Raw genomic sequence first — 22701 nt, 5'->3', positions numbered from 1 at the left:
TTAGCTCTGGGTCTGTATCTGAGGTCCATTTTGGGGCTCGGAGTCAGCTCTGGGCTGGGGGGTGCTGGGTCAAGGGTCTGGGGCTGGGGCTCAGTGTTAGGGCTTGGGGTAGGCGCTCAGGTTCAACTCTGTGTCAGGGGCTTGGGATCAGGTCTGGGTTGGGGGCTCTGGGTTCGAAGTTCCAGGGTTGAGGTTCCAGGGCTGGGGCTCTTGAGTTAAGGTCAGGGTTGGGGCTTGGGTTTGGGTCTCAGGGTTGGAGCTTGGGCTTGGGGCTCGGGGTTAGGTCTGCATCTGGGGTGAGCTCTGGGGTCAGGGGCTTGGGGTCAGCTCTGTGGTCAGAGCTTGGTTTCAGCTCTGGGTCAGCTCCAGGATCCGGGGCTCAGGGTGAGCTCTGAGGTGGGGGCTCCAGGTTTGAGGGTCTGGTGTCAAAGGCTTGGGGACGAGGGTCTGGGGTCATGGCCCTTTAGGAGCTCAGCACCGTGTTTGGCCTGTTCTGACCTTCTTGATCCCTTCATTTCTGTGCTGCAACACCACCATCAATGAGAAGTCAGGATCTGAAGACATTTGATATTGCTGAAGAATCAAAACCTAGAGGTTATTTTAGGCAGAAAGTGGGTAGCCTCCTTCCTTCAGTGGAATTGTGCGGGTTTTAGCTGATCTTTGCACATTTGAGCGATTGACCAGTGGTTGTTCTGGTCTTGACACGTCTCTACAACCTTTGTCTGCCTTGTCCCTCCTCTCTGTGTATTAAGATGCACGTTTGTGCAAAAATTATGTACGTTTTGCATAAGACGCCCAGGGGTTATGGGGCATTTTCAGCGTGTCACAGATAAGGCTCCGTGTTTACTTAATCACTTAAGCATAGTCCTGGCTTAAAGTGTAGGTGTAGCTAATGACTGTTACTCGAGTGGTTATAAAGTTAAAAAAAAACAAAAAACTTATAAAGTTAAAAATGTTTGTTTGTTTATATATATATGTATGTATATGCATGTATATGTATAAAGGAAACGGAGATTGTGGAGTAAAAGACTTTTCTGCTTGTTGCATATACTCGTGTATCAGCAGGCTCATACACAAGCTGATCCAGACTGGGTGCCAAGCTGTGCCTTTTTTGTTGCCCAGAATATGCAATCTGTGCACCTCAGGTGTACCTTGTCTATTAACCATCTCTGGCATTGTGCCACCCTATTAATATCAGTGGATGTACCCAGCACTGCCTTTTTGTGCAGCGCTGTGTTTGCAGTGGTAAGCTGGTGAGGTGTTTTTGACTAAAAATGATCTTAACTGTAGTAGTGAATTCACTGAGTGTGGCTTCGTGGAATGACTCCCATGATCACAACTTTTTTTTTTTTTCCTTTGTCACAGACAGGAGAAAAGCTCTTTCCAGAGAAATGGAGAAGGAATTAATTATACCTCTGCCTCCTCCTGTGAGACCAGAAGACACTGAGTAACTAACTGTAAGCTGCCATTCTCAGGAGACACACTAAGAGTCTCGGATTCCTTCTCTGCCTGCCCCCCAGGGCCTTAGGGATGAGAAATCTTAGGCTTAATGTTTTCCCCTATGAAATACTGTCGCCTTAAGGGGCGTAGCTGACTAACTGGTACGGGTCTGGTTGGACTCAGGGTACTGAACTATCACGGTCACAAATTCACCTAAATAACATAGCATGTCCTCGATCTAGTTGTGTTCAGTGAGAACTGTCATGGCTAGGAACAAAGCAATGAAGGGCAGTGTATTAACAGCAACAGGGACACAGGTTCTTTGGATTGTCAGCGATAAATTCACTGTCCGCAAAAGCAGGTGAGCATGCATGAAATGCACAGGTGCTCATCCTGGCTATTAACACATTAAAAGGAACAAAGGCTCCAGGGATTTCTAAGTTTCCATGGAGACACCTGGTACAACCAAGTGTTCAAATCTTACCCCACGACATCCCGATGTGGGGGGAAGAGAGGGTCAGTCTGCTGACAGATCCCACAAGTCAGAAAGGCATCCTTCGTGATGGCATCCTTCGTGATGGATCTTCCCTAATGTCCCCTTCCTCTGAAGCCAATTTACATTATCCACTGATCTGTTCTCTTTAGTGACCAGCGATAGGACCCAAGGGAATGGGGTCAGGCTGTGGCAGGGGAGGCTCAGGCTGGACATCAGGAAGAGGTTCCTCACTGAGAGGGTGGTCGCACGCTGGAACTGGCTCCCCAGGGAAGCAGTCACGGCACCGAGCCTGTCGGAGTTTGAGAAGTGTTTGGGCTGTGCGCTGAGTCACATGGCCTGAATTTTGGGTAGACCTGTGTGGTGCCAGGAGTTGGACTCAATGATCCTTGTGTGTCCCTTCCAACTCGGGATATTCTATGATTATTTTCTGTCCTTTTAAGTGGAGCTGAGTGACTCTAGTCAGGCACATCTTGGTTATGATTGGTAAAAAGTTTCTCGCTTTCGCTTAAAGGAGAAATTCAGAGCGTGTGCGCAGTGAGGGGCGGCCGCACCTTGGGGGCACAGAGCTTCTGGGGTGGAGCCGTGTTTTGGTATTATAACGATGATAAAATGAAAAAAAAGTCCACTGGAGTGCAACATTTTTTCGAAAACATGAGAGGTGGTTGGCTCAGGGTGCAGCTGACGGGTCTCGGTGTGCTCAATAGCGCCGGGTCCCCACCCCGGCACAGGGCCCGGCCGCGGTGCCTCAGGGCCGCGCGCTCGGTGCTGCCGCCTGCTGGCCACAGGGGGCACTGCGGGCGGAGGGATGCGCATGCGCTGTAGCAGTCTCCGAGCTTCGTGCCCCGCGGCATGCCGGGAGTTGTAGTTTTTCGCGTTGCCGCCCCCGGGACCCGCGGGGGGCGCTTCTGTGCACAGTCACCGGATCGATTCTTAAACCCGGAGCCCCACCTTCTGCCCTTTCCCAGCGCTTTGTGGGTCCCACCTCTTTAACCAGCCCCGGGCCCTCTGTCAGCTCCCCACAGAACCCCCTCCATGGATGCACAGACCCCTGAAAGCGGGGCCTGCCTCCCTGCTGCTGCAGCAGTGGGGCTCCCCAGTAGGTGACTGGAGCCCAGATGAGCCCCCAGACTGAGGCACACTCTGCAGCCAATAACTTAGGCTCAGGCGAGGATCTCAGTGAAGCAGCAGTTTATTCGTCATTGCAATGGCGGGCACCCCACAAGCAGGAGCGCACCAACCCGCTCCATAACACGGTTTAGATCCTTTTTTCAGCGACCAGAACCCTCCCCTGCTTCCCCACTGGGTGAGTAATCCAGGTTCACAACCTACCCAATGCTTCACAAACAATGCATGGCCTTCACTTGCTGGCCTGTTAAATTTCAAATTTCTTTTGACCTTTTCCCTGTTTGCAGTGGTAATGTTTCTTCACTTATCTGACTTGACACCGTGATTTTCACCTAATTGCTCTAAGGAATCTGGTTGTCTGCATTTTACAAGGTAATCTGCTAAGCTTTCTTATCACTGCAAGCATATTTTAATGCCACATTCCTTACCTTTAAACAATGTAACTCTGTGCAAAAACATTTTTATTCCTACACTCCTAACAGCACCAGGGGCCGGAAAGTAATTCAGCACCAGGCACGCATGCAAGGAAAGGCGAACTGCTGCCCCTTCTTTATTATACTGAGCAAATATGAGCATAACTCTTTTTTTTTTTTTTTTGAACAGCTTTTGTGGAGAGTTGTGTTCATGGAGATAATTATAATTCAGTGTAGGAAGAAAATATGGATGTGAAATTATCATAATTCCTTCCTACAGCCAAATTCCTTGGAAAAACACAGGTGATGAATCCAACCATCTGTAAAAGTGAAGCACTAAAACGAGGAAGATAAAAGGCACCTCACACCTTTCAGCACACGCTAATTTATGTATTTAATATATGAACTATGCATCTGATCACTAAAATTTATCCCAGAAAGCCATGGCCAAAGAGCTTCAAGTGAAAGGCCATAAACGTCACAGAATCCTGGCCCACAGACCTCAGATTCAAGCCTAGCATTGTAGCTGTTATATCGTGCCCCTGCTTGCTACTGCTGCCACAGCTTTAAAATCTAAAATCAAAATAGCCGGAGGCTGTATTTTGACTCTTTCTCTCTTAAACCCAGATAACCTTGCAGCAAATGAAACATAAGGAAAAGCTGGGAATGGTGTGCAAAGAACCAAGGAGAGAGAGTACTGTTTTCCAGGAAAGGTAAGAAACCATGTAGCTTAATGATCAGGCCAAAGTCTGGATAAATTATAATTGTTTTTCTTGTTTATTTCTTAGGTTCCATTTATTTACATTATTTATGTCTGTTTTTACCAGTTTGCTTTGTTTTTTTGTTATGTTGAATGTCTTTTCATCCCAGGATCATGAGGTGGTAGCTGTAGTCAGGAGGAGGCTGCCTGCCAGCAGCACAGCAACATTTGTTGTTACTGCAGCTATGGATAAAAATAAGAACTGAATACCACAAACCAATTGACACAGAAACACATAATCAGCTGTGAGCTACTTTGTTTCTCTAACAGAAAATACAAGTTTCATTCACAGGCACTCAGATAACCCCATATAGGAGAACAGCCACAAGTTTCCTGATGACAAGGGAAAACGACTTCTCTCCAAAGCCAGCAAGAGTACTGATTGTGGAAAGTCAACAAGCTCTGTGGATGAACACATTTGGCTTTGTTCTTTCCTGTGCCAGCAGGTAGTCCCTCCAAGTCTCTCTGGCCTTCCTTTTCCTCCACTGACTTTGGCGACTTTCTTCTACTGGAAGCTGTAGGACCTTGTACATGGCAGAAGCAGTGTTTTGGATGGCACATACTCTCTCTGTCCACAGCCTTTCCATCCTTTGTGCACTTACCTCTTCTGTCAGCAGAGCTCAGGAGGAACTGTTGCCCCCAACAAGGTGAGGATAGGATAAGCAGGGATGAAGGAGTTGGAACGTTACCAGCATGGAGGCCAGGGTGGATTCACTAGACAAGATTTTTGATACTGCCTTCCAAGATGCAGAAATTCTTCTACAGATCAGAAACCCAGTATCCATCTAACAGCATCTGAGAATCCTTCAGCCCAGCATAATTCCACATCAGCAACAACTGCAGAGATGCTCCAGTTTTGGATTGGTCTTGTAAGCCATGCAGGCACAGTATTGATGGCTTCTGTCCCAAATTCCACCCCATTCACATGAACAGGGTTAGCTTCCAACCCCACCCCACTCCCCTGATAAGCAGATGCTGTTAGCACCTTGTCTGCAAAGAGGCAGGAAGAAGCATTAAAATGTTAGCCCAACATGTTATCCAAATAGCAGCTCATCTGAAAGTGGTAGGCAGGGGTGGCCTGGAAGTTGCCATTTACACCGTGTTAGTCCAAGTCTTGTAACTGATATAAAATAAGGAACAAAACAACAGTAGTCACTAGTAGGTGCTGTTGTATCATCTTATTACCTGACCCAGAGCACTGTGGTGTTTGCATCCCTTCAAGGGACTCAATATATTCACTCTCCAGCCACTCTTTGTATGTCCTCCTCTCTTTTACAGGCACGATCTCAACAGCAGAATCCTTGAAGATCAAGTTTTTTCCGTGGAAGGTTGAAGAATCGAACATTTTGAATCCATTTCCATTGCTGTCATTTCCAAAATACTCCTGACAAGAATGCAAAATTTTCAGTATTTTGCAAGATTAAGTGCTATATTTCCCTAGTACAACATGAAAGGTGATAGGAACTATTTAGCAGATGAGAAGTTCACACACAACTGCGGAGTCTGTGTTTGCTTTTAGTATCTACTATATAATCTACTCCCGTAGATTATATACAGAATCCTGTCATTGGCAATTACAAGAATTTTGGTTCTTGTTACTATCTAGAAAGAGCTGTACTTTTAAAACATTCTTCTGTGCAGGTATTATTGAGTAACACAGGGTTTGACTGCCTGGGAGTGATCAAAAGCCCATCACAGAGATACCCAGTATTGTTTTTAAACTAGTCAACTGCAGTATTGACAGGAATCTAGCTGTGGCAGCCAGGTATGGTCTGCCTAGATGGTTTACATATACATGACTGCAGTGTAAATATGCTCAGCAACGTTTTGTTACTATACACTGTTGTATTGCTAGGAAAATTCCATTATGGAAAAGTTTTGGTGTGTACTGTTAGACTTAAAAGTAATTCCAATTTGGAAAACACCTTAAGCTTCAGGAAGGTTACTACTGAAACCACTAGCTGTGCAAAAAGTTGAAATCTCTTGTGCACCAGAGTGGTTTTACCAGGAGAACTACAAGGGATGCATTTATGTTCTCCTTCCCACTCCAAAAGGACTCTGCATGGTGCACATGCTCACATGCTCCCAGTCCCACGGCATAGGGGACATAATACAGCAGTACAGCCTTACTGTCTTTATCCTTGGTTTGTGTTAGACCATATAAAACTCCTGCATAGAATAAATATGTAATTAATACCTGGGCCTTGTCCAGTAGTCCATATATAGCAAAAATGTTGGTATCTGGGCGAACCATAATGGCCTGAGCTGGCACCCGAGCCAGGTGACACTGAGCAAACTGGGTGACTTCAGCACGGGCACCATTTCGACACAGTAACTGGAAATCACTGGACTTCAAGTTACGGGCCCAACTTTCCGTGTTCTTACCTGAAAGAAGAAACTAGTCACTGTCACACTCATCGAATGCTTTAGAACAATAATGCTCAACAAAAATAACTGAATTATAATAAGGAGACGTGAAAAACTAAATACCATCTGTGTTCTCAAACACGGTCGAGTGCTTCACAAAGGCCACATCCCCAGAGTCCTGTGCCAGGCACCTTAAGAAAATGCGAGAGAGAAGTTCAGTTCAAAGCATCTTTATTGGGACCACATAATTTCTAATAACCAACAGATTTAGAAATCAGCTTTGCTTATATTCCTGCAAATAAACCCACTGGACCCTACAGTAATGAGGAAAAACAGAACAAGAAGTGAAACATCTTGCAATGAGAGAAAACTAACATCTTTGCAAGGTTTAAAAAATAAATAAAGAATTTCAAGAGAGTAATACAGAAGCAAATAGTGATTCATAATGGTGTGAGAAAGGACAATAAAAAGGGCCAACATTAGATAAGCAAAGGAACAGAAGATGTGTGATACTCAGCGCTGTATTCCCCAATTGGTAACAACAGCTTTCACACCTTCCTTTTAAACACACACACAAAGTATATCTCATTGAGACTTATATTTTCAGGAAGCGTTGCCTAAACCAGGATCATTAAGGCCACCAATCAGGAAGATGGAAAGCTGTAACTGAGCAAGGATTACACAGTACCAAACATGAAGAAAAACTATTCTTGTTAACAATTACTGAGAATAAATTCTGCATTTACCTGGTTAAACATGAACAGTTATAAACAAGGGTATTATTACCACAGAGCTGACACTGTCATGCAGAGAACTTGGTATGTGCTGTTTAGTGCATTCCCCATCAGAAGAGATTGTTTCCAACAGACTTTTCAGTCAACTGTGGAGCTTAACTTGCTTCAAGAAGAGGGATATACACAAACTGAAAGACCTCTCACACCCCATCAGGTTAGTCTGAAAATATCCAGAGCTGAAGGAATCTGGAAATCTGAGGCTGAATTTTAAGTTCGTGTCAGTCACCTTCCATACATAACTCGTTCTTGTTTCAGAGATCACAAAGCATTACAGCTAGACCCATCCATTCCTCATAGCAGATTGCTGCCCTCCATTTTTGCCTCACATCCTAACTAATCTTTAAATCTTTTTAATCAATCTTAAAAGGCTCCAAGTCTTTGGGTATAGCTTATTCATTTGGTGACTGGTAGCTAGCTCTGTTTATCTGTGAAGTATGGCAGAGGATACAGTTTGCCTGTAAGGCCTGTACCACAGCAAAGCAACTGGACATAGCTAAATAGATTTGTGGAAAAAAGCTAAGTCCAGCACTTGAATATTTACCAGGCAACTGCTGTTTAAGTCTCCTCCCCTGAAGGAAGACTCTCTCACTGCCAGCTCTGTTACATGCACCATTACCCTCAGAGGTGAAGGTCAGGAAAAAGAATTGTTACTTCCCTATCTACCCAAAGACTCCGGGCTTTGAAACTGTTAATGGCCTCACATGTAGCTGTCCACAGTTACACAGTAAGTATTTATTTTATGTGTTATTAAGTATTTATTCCATTTCACACTATTTCCACCCCATACTTGTTCTGAAGAGGATTTGGTATTTGAACATAGCCGCTCGTGCTGTTCAGAAACCTATTTTTGCATACAGCTACAAATGGGTAAGGGCAGTGAAGGGGCACACACACAGAGCTCCCTGTTTCTAGCTTGCCATGCTCAGCACAGACTCTCAGCAGCCAGACCCTGACTACCATTTGCCTCTTTCCTTGCATAAACTTTATGGATGACCTGACCAGAGCGGTAGACTGCCATGCTATAAGCAACACTGGAGACTGATGACAATGCACGTGCTCCTCACTAGGTGGGTGCCTTTTACACAGGAAAGAGAAACATGGCTTTGGCTGTCAGTCATCTGTTTGGCTGTGGGCCAGGACGCTGGAAAAAGGCTCTGATATACACGTACACACACACAGATCTCTGCATTGCTATGACCAGCACAGCATCTTACAAAGGGGAAGGCTGCTGCTGTTTCCAATAGGCTGTTTTTAAAAAAGGATTATGCTTTTTGCTGACTGGGATGCAGAACAGTTCCTCACTGTGTTTTGACAAACTGATGGAGTAAATAACCACCATATGTATTAATTACCTGAAGGCTCCACTGTAGCTGTAATAACGTTCTTGGCTACTTGCACTGCATTTATTGTTTCCACTATCATCTCCAATGCACAGCTGACAGAGTTTTGATGGGTAATTATCCAGATTAGCTGAAGGCACACAGCTTGCAGAGAAAAACTCACTCACAGCTTAAAAAAATAAATACAAAAAACAATATAGTAAAGTGGAAGGCACAGCTCTTCACAACAAAGGGTAGTTACACTGTCATTAAGTTATAACCAATGCTGGTTTTAGTAGAACACTAGAAACATGAGTTATAGCTATTTTACTGGAATTCATAAATTAAAACTTCTAAAATATTTTCAAAGCATCATCTAACTGATTATGTAATGAGAGTAAATAGCTCACTGGAAGACAGGAAATGTACAAGCAAATTTAGAACCCAGAGTCCTACACTTATAGAACCGTTGCTTGTTCTTCTACATTACTCCACTACTACAAAAAGGTTGAAAATAAATGCAATAAAATTCAGGACAAGAATACATCGTTTAATGCAATGACATCCCAGAGCTAGAAGTACTACCTAGAGGGGATACATCTGTATCCTGTTATTGACAACTGACTTGCGTCCATATCCTCAAGCAAGAGATGAGATGGACATGTGCAAAAGCAGGGTTTTCAACACTAAATGATAAACTTAAAGTTCATTACATTAAAAAAAAAAAAAAAAAAAGAGAGAGAGAGAGAGAGAGAGAGACATTTCAATTACATTTCTGAAGATTGGAATAAACCTTTGTAGTTTGATATACTGAAGGCCAGGGCTACCATTGAGATGGATCTGGACAAACTGGAAAAACACACTGACAGGAATCTTGGAAGGTGAATGCAGAATCCTGCTTTTAGGTTGGAATAACCCCATGAGAGGCTGAGAGGCTGAAAAGCAGCTCGTAAAAAAAAGGACTGGGGGGTCCAAGTGGAAAACAAGTTGACCAAGAGTTAGGATTCTGCTTTTTTTGGCTAACAGACAGAAATGACAGCAAGGAAAATTTTGATTAGGTATAAGGAAAAATTCTTTACACCAAGGACCGTCCAAAACCTGGACAAGGGCCCAGACAGGCTGTAGAACCTCCATCCTCAGAGTTGCTCAAAACTTGCCTGGGCAATCTGATCTAACTGGACGTGCTTTGAGCAGTGGGCTGGACTAGATGACCTTTCCAACCTGAATTAGCCAACAATTTTTTTGACAAAGGAAGGAGGGAAAGGAATCCTTTCCTCCTACATCTGTTAGGGAAAGGAATCCTTTCCTCCTACATTCTCAGCATGACCCCTCCATTAGTCTAATCACGTGGCAAACTTAAAATTTGCCAAATTGTTACATTAAAAATGCAGCACTCCTTTGTGAACAAATTAGCTTAATATAGAGCTATGCAATATTGAAACTGTACTTCCTAGTGGAAGTTTGTAATTGGATTATTACTTGTATTTTTGATACATGATACCATCATCTTACCTTGAGGAATATTGCAGTCTTTGGGCTTAATAATGCCCTTCTTAATTAGCATACCAATGGGGATATTCCATCCAGCAGTTCTCCCCAGTCCTGTGTGGCAGGACTTCTTCCCTTTCAGGTCACTGATGGAGAATGCATTGGATGGATTCCGTTTCACTAATGCCACAGCATAGTATGCATTGCTGTTGTCATCAGCTTACAGGAAGAAAAAAAATGTATTATTGCTTTCCTTAATCGTTCCCACTGCTTAATGACAATGTACAGAACCATTACACTTATCTGGTGCCAACTTCAATTGCACCGACTATCAGCCAGTCAGGAATTATGAACACACACAATTATCTTCATTTGTCTACTCCATGATGTTGCATTCACTCATGGCCTATATGCTTGAACTGAGTAAACTACAGAGGAATACAAGCATTTGGTTAATGCTAGTTGTTATGTACATAACCTTCAAAAATGGCATTTGAGTCATTAGTGACTTAACAAAACTGCTCTAAGAAGTTGTTTTTAATGTGACAATTCAAAACTGTGTTACAACTTCCATGAGTTTTGCAGCACATTGAAACTCTGCCTTATTTACAAAACACCCATAAGCTCTTTTTTCATCAGTGACTATGAAGCAGCCACATTGATGAGGAGTAATTTGTTTTTAACTGGAATCCATTGTGTAATTTCTGTATTGTTCTTATTAAAGTTACTTTGATTTTGTGAATACTCATTTTCCAATGCAGAATTGAAAAGACAAATAGATACGTGTAAGACTTGAAACTGCAGAAGACTCATCCTTGTCCAACAGCAGGACACAAAAAAGTTGCCACAAACTCATTGTAGCAACCCAACCCATACTTATTTCCTCCTCTGTCCATGATGTGATGACAGTTAATATTTATTTCCTCTGCAAATAGATTTTCTAGCAAGACCCGGGACCAGAGGCTGTGATTTTAGATCTGTTTTCACCCTGGAAAAGTAAGGCCTATATTTGTATTTCCTGACCTTCTTACCAGAGTAACTTTCTCCAGCAGCTGGTACAAGGCCATATGTCTTCCCAGCTGTGTAAATATCAGCTCCACCCAGAGCTACAACATCACTTTCCTTTTTCTGAAAAATAAAATATACAATTTCTGTGAAAAAACAGCAAATGCCTTCCCTGCTACAATGATGACAAAGAACTCCAGCACCATACCCACTGCATCTCAACAGATAAGACTGGTAGCAAACAAGCAATCTGCTCTAACTAAACCCCCCCAAACACGAGTACACATCAGTGAAAGGAGCTTTCAGACAAAGGCTACAGCTAAATGGGCAACGATACCTTTGTTACACTGGAAGAGCAGCAGGGTTCAGGCCCATCCATACCATATGAGTTACAGATCACCCCCTTGAAATCCAACATTGCCTAATCATCACCTAAGAGCACATCTCTTTAAATCCTACCTAGAGAGAGAAGCTTGTGTTAATTGGTTTATTATTGCACAAGGCTCGTAGCAGCCTACCTGGATCAGCTCCATGCATTCTTCTTTTGTCTTGGCTGAAATACACTGGATTTCTGGTTTCAGATTTTTTTTCCTAAATGAAGTAGCCATTTCACCACATTTCCAAATCTCCTCAGTTGAAATAACACACCAGTTCAGGCTTTCTGGCAATGCTGCAGAAAATTGGAAAGGAAGTATTACAGTTCACTTCCTTTGTAGAAGAGGAGGCGGCATACACACTGCTCCACTGTCACATGTGTCATAGATGTTATTTAAAATGTTCAGTTCTGTGTTTCCCTGCTCTCTAGCTTAGACTTAAACTGCTTCAGGTACCACAGAAGTCTCCAGACTAGTGGTATGTCCACACTACAAATCTATCCAGTATGAAAGAACAAGAACTGTGACTGATGATTAGTAAGCACAGCTGCAAGGTGTTAATTCTTTCCAGTCTACTCTCTTAAGAGTGCAGCAAAAAAAACCACACTGAACACAGTCTTCTTCATACCTAACAGTCACTGAGCAGCCCCCAAAAGAGACAAGTCCTGGAGGTCAGGGGCTTTGCCACAGCACAGAGCGTGTCTGGGAGGTTCAGTGGCCATAATTATTTACCTGTGTTTCTGAGTATCCCAGGATACACATCAATTAATTTTGGTGTTCTTCTGATAGTATAAAATCCACAACAGACCAACCTGAGGACTTACACAGTAACACATTACTGGTTCCCCTCTTTAGTGGGTAAGAAACATAGTACCAGGTAGCAGTAATAGTTTACCAGATTTATGTCTCATGTATAACAAAAAGATTAGAAAACGTCTACATCTTGTGACACAAAATGGGCCTATTTGCTCAGGAAAGCATTCTGCAATGTGATCCTGTTTCTAGGTCAAAACCTGCCCTTTCTCCATGCTTGAAGATTGGATTGGTATCTTGCCATAAACATCAAGAATTAGATGAAGACAATGCAGAATAAGGAAGGTATCCATTATTAGCTATTTTTGTTCACGGTTTTCAAGAGCAAACCAAAGACAACTTACTGTTGGGGTCACAGCTCAAGCCTTCCATGGCATGAAGATATTCATCACCCAACCATGCCTGGTAATTCTGAGATGTGATTGCAACGAGCTCTGTGGTGGAGTCTCTGAATATAAGATTCTGGGCACCATAGGCTGTGGAGTCAAACATCTGAAACTTTGCGCCTGCATCATTGAATCTTTGCTGTAATGTTAAAGAAAGAAAAATACCTGTCACACATTCCTCTACCTAGTACCGCATATCTACAATGACATAGTTCATGTGCAGGAGATAATCTGTTGCCTACAGAACAAACAAACAACTAAGGTTTTCTTTACTGAAAATCCACAGGTTAAGAATTAGTGAATGGAAAAAAAAAAAAGCAAAACCAAACCAAAACAAAACAAAAGATCTCAAGTAATTTTCAACATCCCTGAGTCATGGAGGGCAAAAATGACCTCCTATGTCCCACTCTGCAAAACTCCCTTCAGGACCCTACTGATGCTGAGTGCCTCCCATACTCCTTCAAACCCCACAGAGCTGAAGGTGCCCAGATATCCTGTCTTCAACTCAGAAACCTTCTCAAATGCAATGCATTGATGAAAAATGGTGTCCTACTTGTCCCTGGTTCAGGAGCTGGAAGATAACTGTTCCATCTGTGTCAGGCCGTACTACCACAGCACGAGCTGGGATTCGGGCCAGGTGGCAGGTTCTCCACTCAGTCACATCAGCCGTGCTACCGTTGCGGCACAGAAGCTGGAAGTCCTGGGAACGAAGATTCTGGGCCCAAGAAGAAAGAGTTCTTCCTGAAATCAGACAGAAAATGTGTATGGAACAGACGTCGGGCAGGACTGGTATCTCTGGCTCCAAGTCTGCTCTAAGCATCGCATGCACACAGCTCTCCTGAGCATCTTTGAAATATTTCTGACTACAACATAACCTATGCACTTTAGTCTTGTATCTCCAATAAGACAATACACAGTCTAACACTTGTCCGACTGAACTGAACTGTACTGTGGCCTGCAATGGCACCCAGAACGTTCCTAAGTGTAGGTTTACATGCAACCTTTTTTTAATTTATTTATTCCCCTTTCACTTCTTAACTTCCTGCTAGTTTATGCAGAAATGACTAGGTAGCCACAAGCAACGCTTACATTTTTAACAGCCTGGGTATCAAACCAAGATTTTAGTGCTACTTTTGTTTGTGATTTTCAAGAGGAAACCAAATACAACATTCCCTTTCCACAAGCAGCTAAGGATTCCACCTCTCACCCTTAGTGAAGCTAGCAAGTGTTAGGGAAAAAAAAAAAAAGAATCAAACACCCATCTCCTGGTGCATACATATATGTGGGTACCTCTACTTTCACTATTAGAGCATTTTGCTTGATTACTCAATTCAAACACCTGACATTATGCTGTCATCACAGGCACTGTACTTCAGAGCTTGCAGCCACTGCTCAAAAGCTTACCATCAGTGTATTCAGGAACCGTGCTGTGCTTCACAAAAGCAACTGCTCCAGCATCTTCAGCCAAACACCTAATAAATGCAAATATTAATAAGCATTATGAAGCACAGCTTCCATGCACTGAGCACTGCCGACTGACAGCCAGAGAACTGTGTGCTGTGTTCCATCAGCCAGCAGACACTGACCTATTTCCTTGTGCTGAGAGTTTAGCTCAAGGCAGAGACTAGGGGCTGACAGAGCATGAAGTAAACTACTGCTGTCATTTGGTGAACACGGACAACATGTTCTGTGCTGCCTGGGACAAATATCACGACTGCGGGAGAGTTTTCTGTCTAATGCAGTCACAGAATCCTTTGGGGAACTACAAAGAGGGGAGCAAGTGCTTCCCAGGAGTAAATTATATCCCTGCTCAGTCAGTGCTATTACTCAGGGACTGGGAACTGCAATGCAGCATGCAGTCAGGAAGATGGAAAATAGAGCAAAGACTGGTGTGCAAAAACGGAGGGCAGAGAATTCAGAGAATTGTCATGAGAATTCAGTGCAATTGAGGGGAGATAACTGTGAAATAGCTGTGTAGGGTGGCAGCTCAGCTCTCAAATTCTAAGGGTCATCAGGTTTTACTACTTTTAAAAACTGCTGAAACAGACATCCAAGGCTTGTGTCAACAGTTACTGGACCAAGCAAACGGCAATGGGATTTTGCTGCCCAGTACAAGTGCTAAATATCTAATTTTAACATTCACACCTGAAAGAGTGGGTTTAAAATTACTTTTAATAAATCTCTAGGTTCAATTCATGGTCATCCTAATGCTAGAGATGTTCTAATGGGACCAACTGGAAAGTTCTCTGGCTTCAGTTTCCTGACAATGAAGTCTGGACACTATGGCTATGGGTAGAGCATAGAGATAAAAAGTGACAGCCATGATTCTTACCTGAAAGCCCCACTGTAGTCATAGTATTGTTCCTGTGAATTTCCTTGGCATTTTTTTTGCCCAGACAAATCCCCTTTGCAGAGCTGACAGAGGGATGCAGGATAATTTGCACTATTTGCTCCAGGAACACAGCTTGCATTGAAATATTCACTAACAGCTAAAAGAAAAATTAGAGACATTTTTAGGAACGAATAAATAACGTCCCACAACATCATACTAAAATTTCTACACGGTACATCTCTAAAAATATTTAAAGAAATACGTTCTGTTCTCTAAAGAGTTTCCTTTCCAATTTTAAAAAAAATTGTCATCAGACCTATGTTAGGTCTACTCCATCTTTAAAAGGAGAATCCAAAACACCAAGGAACAAAACAGCAAACAGAACCACACATTTCTGTCCATGTGCTAGGCTCCCAAGATCATACATAAAGATATTGCTGAAGAACAGATATTTGCACTCTTACCTTTTGGAAGGTCACATCCCATTGCTGTGATGCGCCCACTGTCAATTAGATAACCCACTGGCACATCCCAGCCAGCAGTTCTGTTGATCCCCGTGTGACACGATCTGATACCTTTCAAGCTGTTGATGGTGATATTGGAGCCCTTCTTGACCACAGCCACAGCATAGTATGATGTTCCAATCTCTGCAACACAGGAAGAAAAAGGAGCAAATAAAAGTGGCATGTGTCACTGTAATGCTGCTGTGAGGCTGACTGGTGGCCTCTTGTGGCTCCTCCACCCACAGGCAAGTAATGTTGTTTACACCCCTCTTGATAACCTGCTGACTGTCGGTACATATTCCCCATTATCTTTGTGGACTGAGATGTCTTAAAGGCCACAAGCAACCTATTCTAACTTTGAAAGTCACCCTGCATAGGAAAGAGGTGGTATTAAGTAAACCAAAAGGTATTTTGTATGATTATACCTTGATCATATACTTCCCCAACAACAGGTTTCAGACCATGCTCCTTCCCGGCCTGGTAAATCAAACGACCATTCAGCGTCACTGCATCCGCCAAATAATCCTGTGCAGACACAAGGTCAGAATACATGTTGAAGCTTAGTTATTAATATTTCTTAACACTCAGAGGCACAACATCCATGAACTTAAGAGAAAAGGCCCATATGATACAGTCAATGTCTATATGAGCTCTCTCTCCTCCACAAAGTTCTTTTAAGTACACTCAGAAATTATTGAAAAACAATTGCTGAGAGGGATTTTACAACTTCAAAACTACCTTTCTTCAGAAATAGTGCAGAAGCCAGCCCTGGACCATGATGGCCTAACAAGTCTTCACAGTCCAAAGGAACCTTAGAAATGGATCCATGTTTTCTTTCTGCGGCTCTGTGACAGATCTTAAGGGCAATCAATCAGGAGTTTCATTTATCACTAGCTAGTGCCCCAAAGCCGGAAGATTTAAATAAAGTAAATATACTTCTGAGTTCACGCACAGATTGTTTGAAGTGATGTGTTCTGGGGACACAAAATTTGAATGCTAAAGTGTGCACTCAGAAATAGCTGTGAAACCTGTTGGCTTGTACCTCAACAGACAAACAGCCACACATTTGCAGGGGGTAGAGGAGCAGATGGCAGCTGAGCCTTTGAGCTCCCTTTAGATGAAAAGCCTCCTATCAATAGCTTGTGACTAAACCCCAGCATATAAAACACAACACGTGAGAGAAAAAATGTCTATTGTATTTAACCGCCAGTAGTTTACAGACTACAGACCTTAGCTCCTTTAAGTGCATACAATCACATCTGCGGTGGCACAGCAAGAACAGTGTGGGTATTTTTTTTTTGAAGCAAGTATTTGCCAATGCATTTAGCAAAAGCACAGGACAATTCACATAGAATTTCTGATTAATATATATGCAATGGAAATGTAAATTAATTATTTTCAGAAGCACTTCATTTCTGTGTCACGACACTTGAGGCTTACCTACAGAAGTGCTTAAACACCTGCTGAAGAGTATGACCAAATGAAATTATTACCAGGGTCCCTAGTTTAATATTTAGTCATTTCTCAATTTTTAAACATCTTCAAAGAAAAATAAGTGTTTTACTTTATCCATGTGCTAACACATTCACAGAACTAAGTCCAAGTTATGTAGTGTTATAAAACAGCCTATCTCTGCCTCTTCAGCCTTCACGTCCCATCCCCTTTTTGGCTTCAAAGAGCAGAGTTCAGTGGAGATGCAGACTCAGGGGTTCCATACAGCCCTACACAGAGTAGGCCAGTTTAAACATTTAGTAGATTATTACAAGAATGTTTCAGGTCTTAAGGACAAAGTCTTGCCTGAAGCCTTACAGAGAAGATTCATTTTATCAGAAAACTACTTACTCATGTTTTCCACCTGCAGGGTTCTGAGTTCATCTAATCAAGTTTTCTAACAAGATGCACACAGACTATAATTATTAACATATGCATCCATATTCCCCTTCCCTCACACTCTGCCAGTGAAGACAGCCATGACTACCTGCCTCCACATTTCCTCCAGTATCCCCTCGTTGCCTCTCATCCCCTCCTAATGGGGGAATTGTTTTCCAAACACCATTTTGCAAAGCCACATGTTTAGAGTCTTTAAAGTCTTCCCCAGAGCTGAACTTTTTTCCCCAAACTGAGCACGCTCTGGGCAGCTGAATTCATACAGCTGAGTTTGCATGTCCTCTGCTCACCCTACTTGCTGCTTTGTCTCCCTCTTGTACCATGTTTGGTATTGGGATATTTGGCTTTATACTCATTTGTATATAAAATTTCCATGCTGAGATCCTGAAAAAGAAGTATTACCCAGAGTTTACTAAAAGACAATCCACTTAATGGCTCAGCAGCACAGCTTTAACTGCTGTCTGCATTGTACCACTCCACCCCTTCTTAAGTGTCTACTAAATAAATTTAACAATTCTGAAATCAAAGATTACTATTCAGGAATGAATATTAAAGACCTTTACTTGCATTCTTAATGACTGGCCACGTGTGACTAGCCAAAGAGAAGAGACAGGGCCATTCTGACATTCAGGTCCATATGTATACTGTTATGTCTTAAAAAAAATATATATATATATATGCTTTGATTTTTCGAAGACATGAATGCCAGGAAGCATATGGCCATCTGTCTGCATTGTCATACACTCACAGAGCTCTGTACATCACCACGTGGTTTATTCATTAGGCATACAGGGTTATTAAATCACTGACACTTATCACTTACAGCTCACCTTGATCATCTGGGTACAGTTAGCAGCTGACCCTCCCTCTGTACATTCTAGACGGGGAAGGATGCCAGCCCTAGCAAAGGCCTTACTCATATCATTACATTTGGAATGTTCTTGCTGGGAGACAGTGCACCACCGGACACGTTCCAGGCTGAGAGCTGCAAAGACAACACCAAAAGAAAATATTATAAAATAAATTGGTACCTTTATAACAGAGCTTACCAACTGAAGGTTCCCAAAGAGCCAGCCTTTCATTTTGTTTCTCTCCCCAAAAATGGGGCTCATTCAATAGTGATTTTTCTCATTTCTCCTGCTTTCATTCAGATTAACATGCACTTAATACTGAAGTTATTTGGACTGAAAACAGGATAGGTTCCAACTCAAATGCCATCAAGCTTTAGTATCTATTTCTGACATAAGAAATACGAGTATCATGGAACAAGTCAGGGCAGCCAGACTGTTATTAAAACTTTGCAGAACAGGACATCATTGTGTTAACTTTCTGGGGCTGCAAGTTTGTGAGTTTCTGTGCCATCATTCTTTTCAGAGAAACGCCTAGTTTTGACTTGAAGAAGCTTCTCAGATTTGTGTTCTGGAGCCACCCTGAAAATGTATATGGCACCATTTGCACAACGTGGTCACTTAACATTGAAGAAAAATTCATGACTTTTTTTTTTTCCTCCCCAAAGCTTTCTACTTGCAAAGAATGCTCCTGAACAGATTCCAGGGTCAGAGGTATTGCACAGACAGATGGAGACACATTTAAAATATATGTACCACAAGAGAATAATCCTTAGAGAGCACCATTTACTTCAAGAACTCCTGCTTCCATTTGTCTGCTCGAGACACGTCCTGGGACACACACAATCTTTCCTGTTTAGTCAGAGGCATCTAAAACTTAAAATGACATGTAACAAAGCCAAAGAGACTGCCCAGGGACAACTATGTCTCAAAAACTGCAAGTTACTACCTGGAGCCTTGCCCCTTTCCTTGTTGGTCTGAATAAAAAAAAAATAAAAAACCCACCATAGGTGCTGAAGAACCTTGCCACTAGGCTTATTGTGAAAAGTAGAAAACTAAGCTTGTCTCTTCAAAACACTCTTTCATAAGAAGCTGTTACCACATTCATGAAAAGGGGTGGGCAGTTCCATGAATGAGAAGACTTGTGTTAAGTAGTGGAGATTCCACTAGTCACTGAAGAAAGAAAGGTGTCTTTCAGGAGGCTCCAATGGCTGTCTTGTACATACCAAAGCTACAAACACTTTGTAGGAATATATTATCACGTGCAAGTTGTGCAGCTGTATGTAAAACATGAGTATGCTTTACAGTGAAAAATGGCCACAGGTCGTTTTTTAAGCAGTTAGCACCAAATTCCATCGCTTTTTCTTCAATTTTGACTTTTAAGTTGGAGTCTGCCTGAAGTTACTTGTAACATAGTCTTCTACCAGCTCTAACTGGCCCTCTGCTTCCTCACCATAGCCATGAAGCTGAGACACAATTTTCTAATTTTATATGATTCCACTAGCACTCAACAGTAGCTATGTACTTTTTCTGACTCCATGGCTGCAGACTAAACAAGACTGTTGATGTCATAAACTTTGTTTTCCAACAGGTACGAAAACAGAGGGCTTTGCTTGCTCCAATTCAGAGTCACACTTGGAAAGCTTACAAGAACTTTTTATAGTAGCATGTGTAGTAGAGGGAAAAACAAGTTCCCACCTCTGTAGGAGGTGCAGAAATTCTGAGGACCAAGAGGCTTAGCTTCATCTACTGAAGGGAAATCTTCACTATTAATTTACTGGGGCAGGAGGAAAAAAATAGGTTTTCATTGATAAAGGCTTTCCCCCCACACTCCCCATACACAAGCAACTGAAAATGAAATTGTTCTCCCAGCATCTCAGTACATGACTAGGTACCATTCTTCAGTGTCAACATTTTGGCTTTAAACACAAACACACAGGAATAATGCACAAATTGTATAAGTGTATGAAGACACCATTAGCCACACACACCTGAAACATGAAGCAAAGCTCATTTGGCTCTACATTTCAGCCTAGATAGTGAAACCACACTGATCTGCTTCTTCCTGCTCCCCCCTTCCCTCCTATCTGAGAGTGGTACTTAGTTTGTGCCTTTCAGAACTGCTGAACATTGCCCAGCATCTGGCTGGGGACTTTCCTGTAACAACAAATTTCTGTTTCCTTCCTTGAGAATTAATAGATTTGAAGTGGGCTTGAGCACAGAGCAGGTCTGTAGTTAAACTATCTTTCCATTGCCAGCCAAGACATGTTAAAACAGTAGACGAGATTCTAAACCAAAGTTAATTCACAAACTTGGCCCAAACTCTTTTGCAGAAAATAACACTATTGCATTATTTAACATCTTATCAAAAGGCTACTAATACTCTCTCAAAGATTTTCAACAGAAAATCTAAAAAATAAATAAATGAACTAGGAACATTTCAGAACCAACATTCTTTTTCAAAGAACTGTGGAGTCCTTCAGAAACAGCATCTACACCTATAGAGAAATAAACAATATTCACCACCAGAACTCAGAAGTGACAAGAGAAAGCCAACATGTCACGCAGATCATGCTAAATATAAATTATATTAAATATAATTCAATAATTATATTTATATTATATTTCAATAATTATATTGAATATAATTCAATAATTATATTTAATATAATAAAGCTTTTTATTTATTTATTTAAAAATATTTTTTAAACCAAAAAAATGTCATGGAATTGTATGCACCTACGAGAAACACATCGCTGACACAAAAGTAGTAGATTCTGTGCTGAAGAAATACAACCGATGAGTCAATGATACTCAATACCATCAATATTATATTCAATATCAACATAATATTCAATATATTCTTGATTTTTCACCCCTCCTTTCTTTCTATTCCTTTTCCTGACCACCTGAAATTGGTTCTGAAATAGCTCTAGTTTTTCTTTGCTCTCTCACATCACATGTTAGTCAACCCCAAAGATATCACAACACAACAAAATAGTTTTTGGAGGGCACTTACTAGCATGAACAAAGAGAAGAACGAAGACATTCCTGGAGTTCTTCATTGCAACAATCTTTGGGATTTGTGCTTTTTCCAGCCTTCAGAACACCCAAAGAGCAGCGCTTCTGCAAGTTTGCTCTCCCCAGTCTGCTTCTTGGTGAAAATCAACGGCATTCAATTGCAAGTGCACTTTGTTCCGCAACTTATCTTGCTTACTTTGGCACACGTCACTTCATAATGATCACGGGGGGGAGGCCTGGAAAAAAGTCTGCCTCTCTTCACACTGCCTTTACACTTGAAAACAAGTCAGACTAGGAAATTACAAAATATCCAAGGCACCAATGAGGTTGTTACTGCTTTAGCACCACCTATAGACTTAGATGAACAGCTGCACACTGACTCAAGAGTGTGAGGTCAGGCTGTTGAAATAAATCCTCATCCTAAGTACAAGTTCTGTGTATTCCCTAAGTGATGGGGCTCAGGAAGTAAAAGTAGATTGAAGCTAGGCACTTTGACAGAGCTGAAGGTCACTTGTCTGTTGCCGTATTCTCAGTTCTGTCATGAATTACAAGTGAACAAGAAACAATAAGGAAGCCTGTGCACTCGACAGGAGGAAGTAGCATGATAACCGTTAGGGTAAGTAATGTGGACTTTAGTCTGAACGTGAAGTGTTATTTAGTGACACCTTGCTAGTACATGACAAAAGCCTTGGAAAAAAGCTCTGTGAAAGTTATTCTGTCTTTTCCATACAGGAAAGGGTAATTCCTCAGATTTATTCAGCTGAACATGAAATTTAACTCTATTCCTGATCAGTTCAAAAAGGCGGGGAAAATAAAAATGTATATGATATAGAAATCTCAAAAGTTATTATAGTTTTCAGATTCCTCAGTTATTTCAGAATTTCAGTTGAGATTAAAAATATGATCTAAAAGTTGGTGTCTTAAAACGTCTCACTGCGTATCTCGGACCATCGGCCACTTTTAAAGAGGCAGACACTTTCAGCTCCTCTAAAAAAGGCGTGACATTATTTGTCAGGATTTGCATCGATAGTACACACCTTGCATTTCCAAAGATGGAAGGATTCTCAGAAAGACAGCACACCTATTTTACCAATATAGATAAACAGAAATAATTTTGGGCCATACATTGGTAGCTTACTCTTCCTGCAAGTCTTACAAGCATTTGGCACAACACCTATTTTGTCCAGTGTTTAAACCTGCACTCCAAGTACTAACCTCACTTGCCCCATTCTAGTCAACCAGTGTTTCTCTAATGTATTATCTTTGTGTACAGTCTCAGCCAATTATTTTAAAATGCTACTCCACGTGTATTTCTTTTGATTAAAAACAC

The 22701-nt window shown here is 41.9% G+C and overlaps 1 protein-coding gene across 1 annotated transcript; it reads right to left on the bottom strand.

The window, feature by feature from the left end:
- Positions 1-4228: 4228 nt before the first annotated feature.
- Positions 4229-22555, bottom strand: MELTF (melanotransferrin). The gene is made up of 15 exons (XM_005014348.6): positions 21370-22555; positions 18333-18487; positions 16041-16140; positions 15577-15759; positions 15113-15269; positions 14185-14252; positions 13334-13521; positions 12739-12919; positions 11726-11877; positions 11234-11330; positions 10227-10421; positions 8748-8904; positions 6725-6792; positions 6432-6619; positions 4229-5618 (listed from the first exon to the last, which is right to left on the bottom strand). The coding sequence occupies exons 1-15, from the start codon at positions 21413-21415 to the stop codon at positions 5337-5339; spliced, it is 2217 nt and encodes a 738-aa protein (XP_005014405.1). The 5' UTR covers positions 21416-22555; the 3' UTR covers positions 4229-5336.
- Positions 22556-22701: the final 146 nt, after the last annotated feature.

Source organism: Anas platyrhynchos, chromosome 9, assembly GCF_047663525.1.
Source record: "Anas platyrhynchos isolate ZD024472 breed Pekin duck chromosome 9, IASCAAS_PekinDuck_T2T, whole genome shotgun sequence".
Taxonomy (NCBI): domain Eukaryota; kingdom Metazoa; phylum Chordata; class Aves; order Anseriformes; family Anatidae; genus Anas; species Anas platyrhynchos.
The sequence above is the reverse complement of the archived record's forward strand: the minus strand, read 5'-3'. Positions and strand labels throughout refer to the sequence as shown.

Bases quoted from the DNA above. Each gene is read 5' to 3' on its own strand.
- MELTF (XM_005014348.6), bottom strand. From the start codon at position 21,415: ATGAAGAACTCCAGGAATGTCTTCGTTCTTCTCTTTGTTCATGCTA. The intron at 6,620-6,724 runs GTATTTAGTTTT...TTCTTCTTTCAG, and splicing joins CGTGTTTGAGAACACAGATG to GTAAGAACACGGAAAGTTGG. The intron at 5,619-6,431 runs GTATTAATTACA...CATTCTTGTCAG, and splicing joins GACTACTGGACAAGGCCCAG to GAGTATTTTGGAAATGACAG.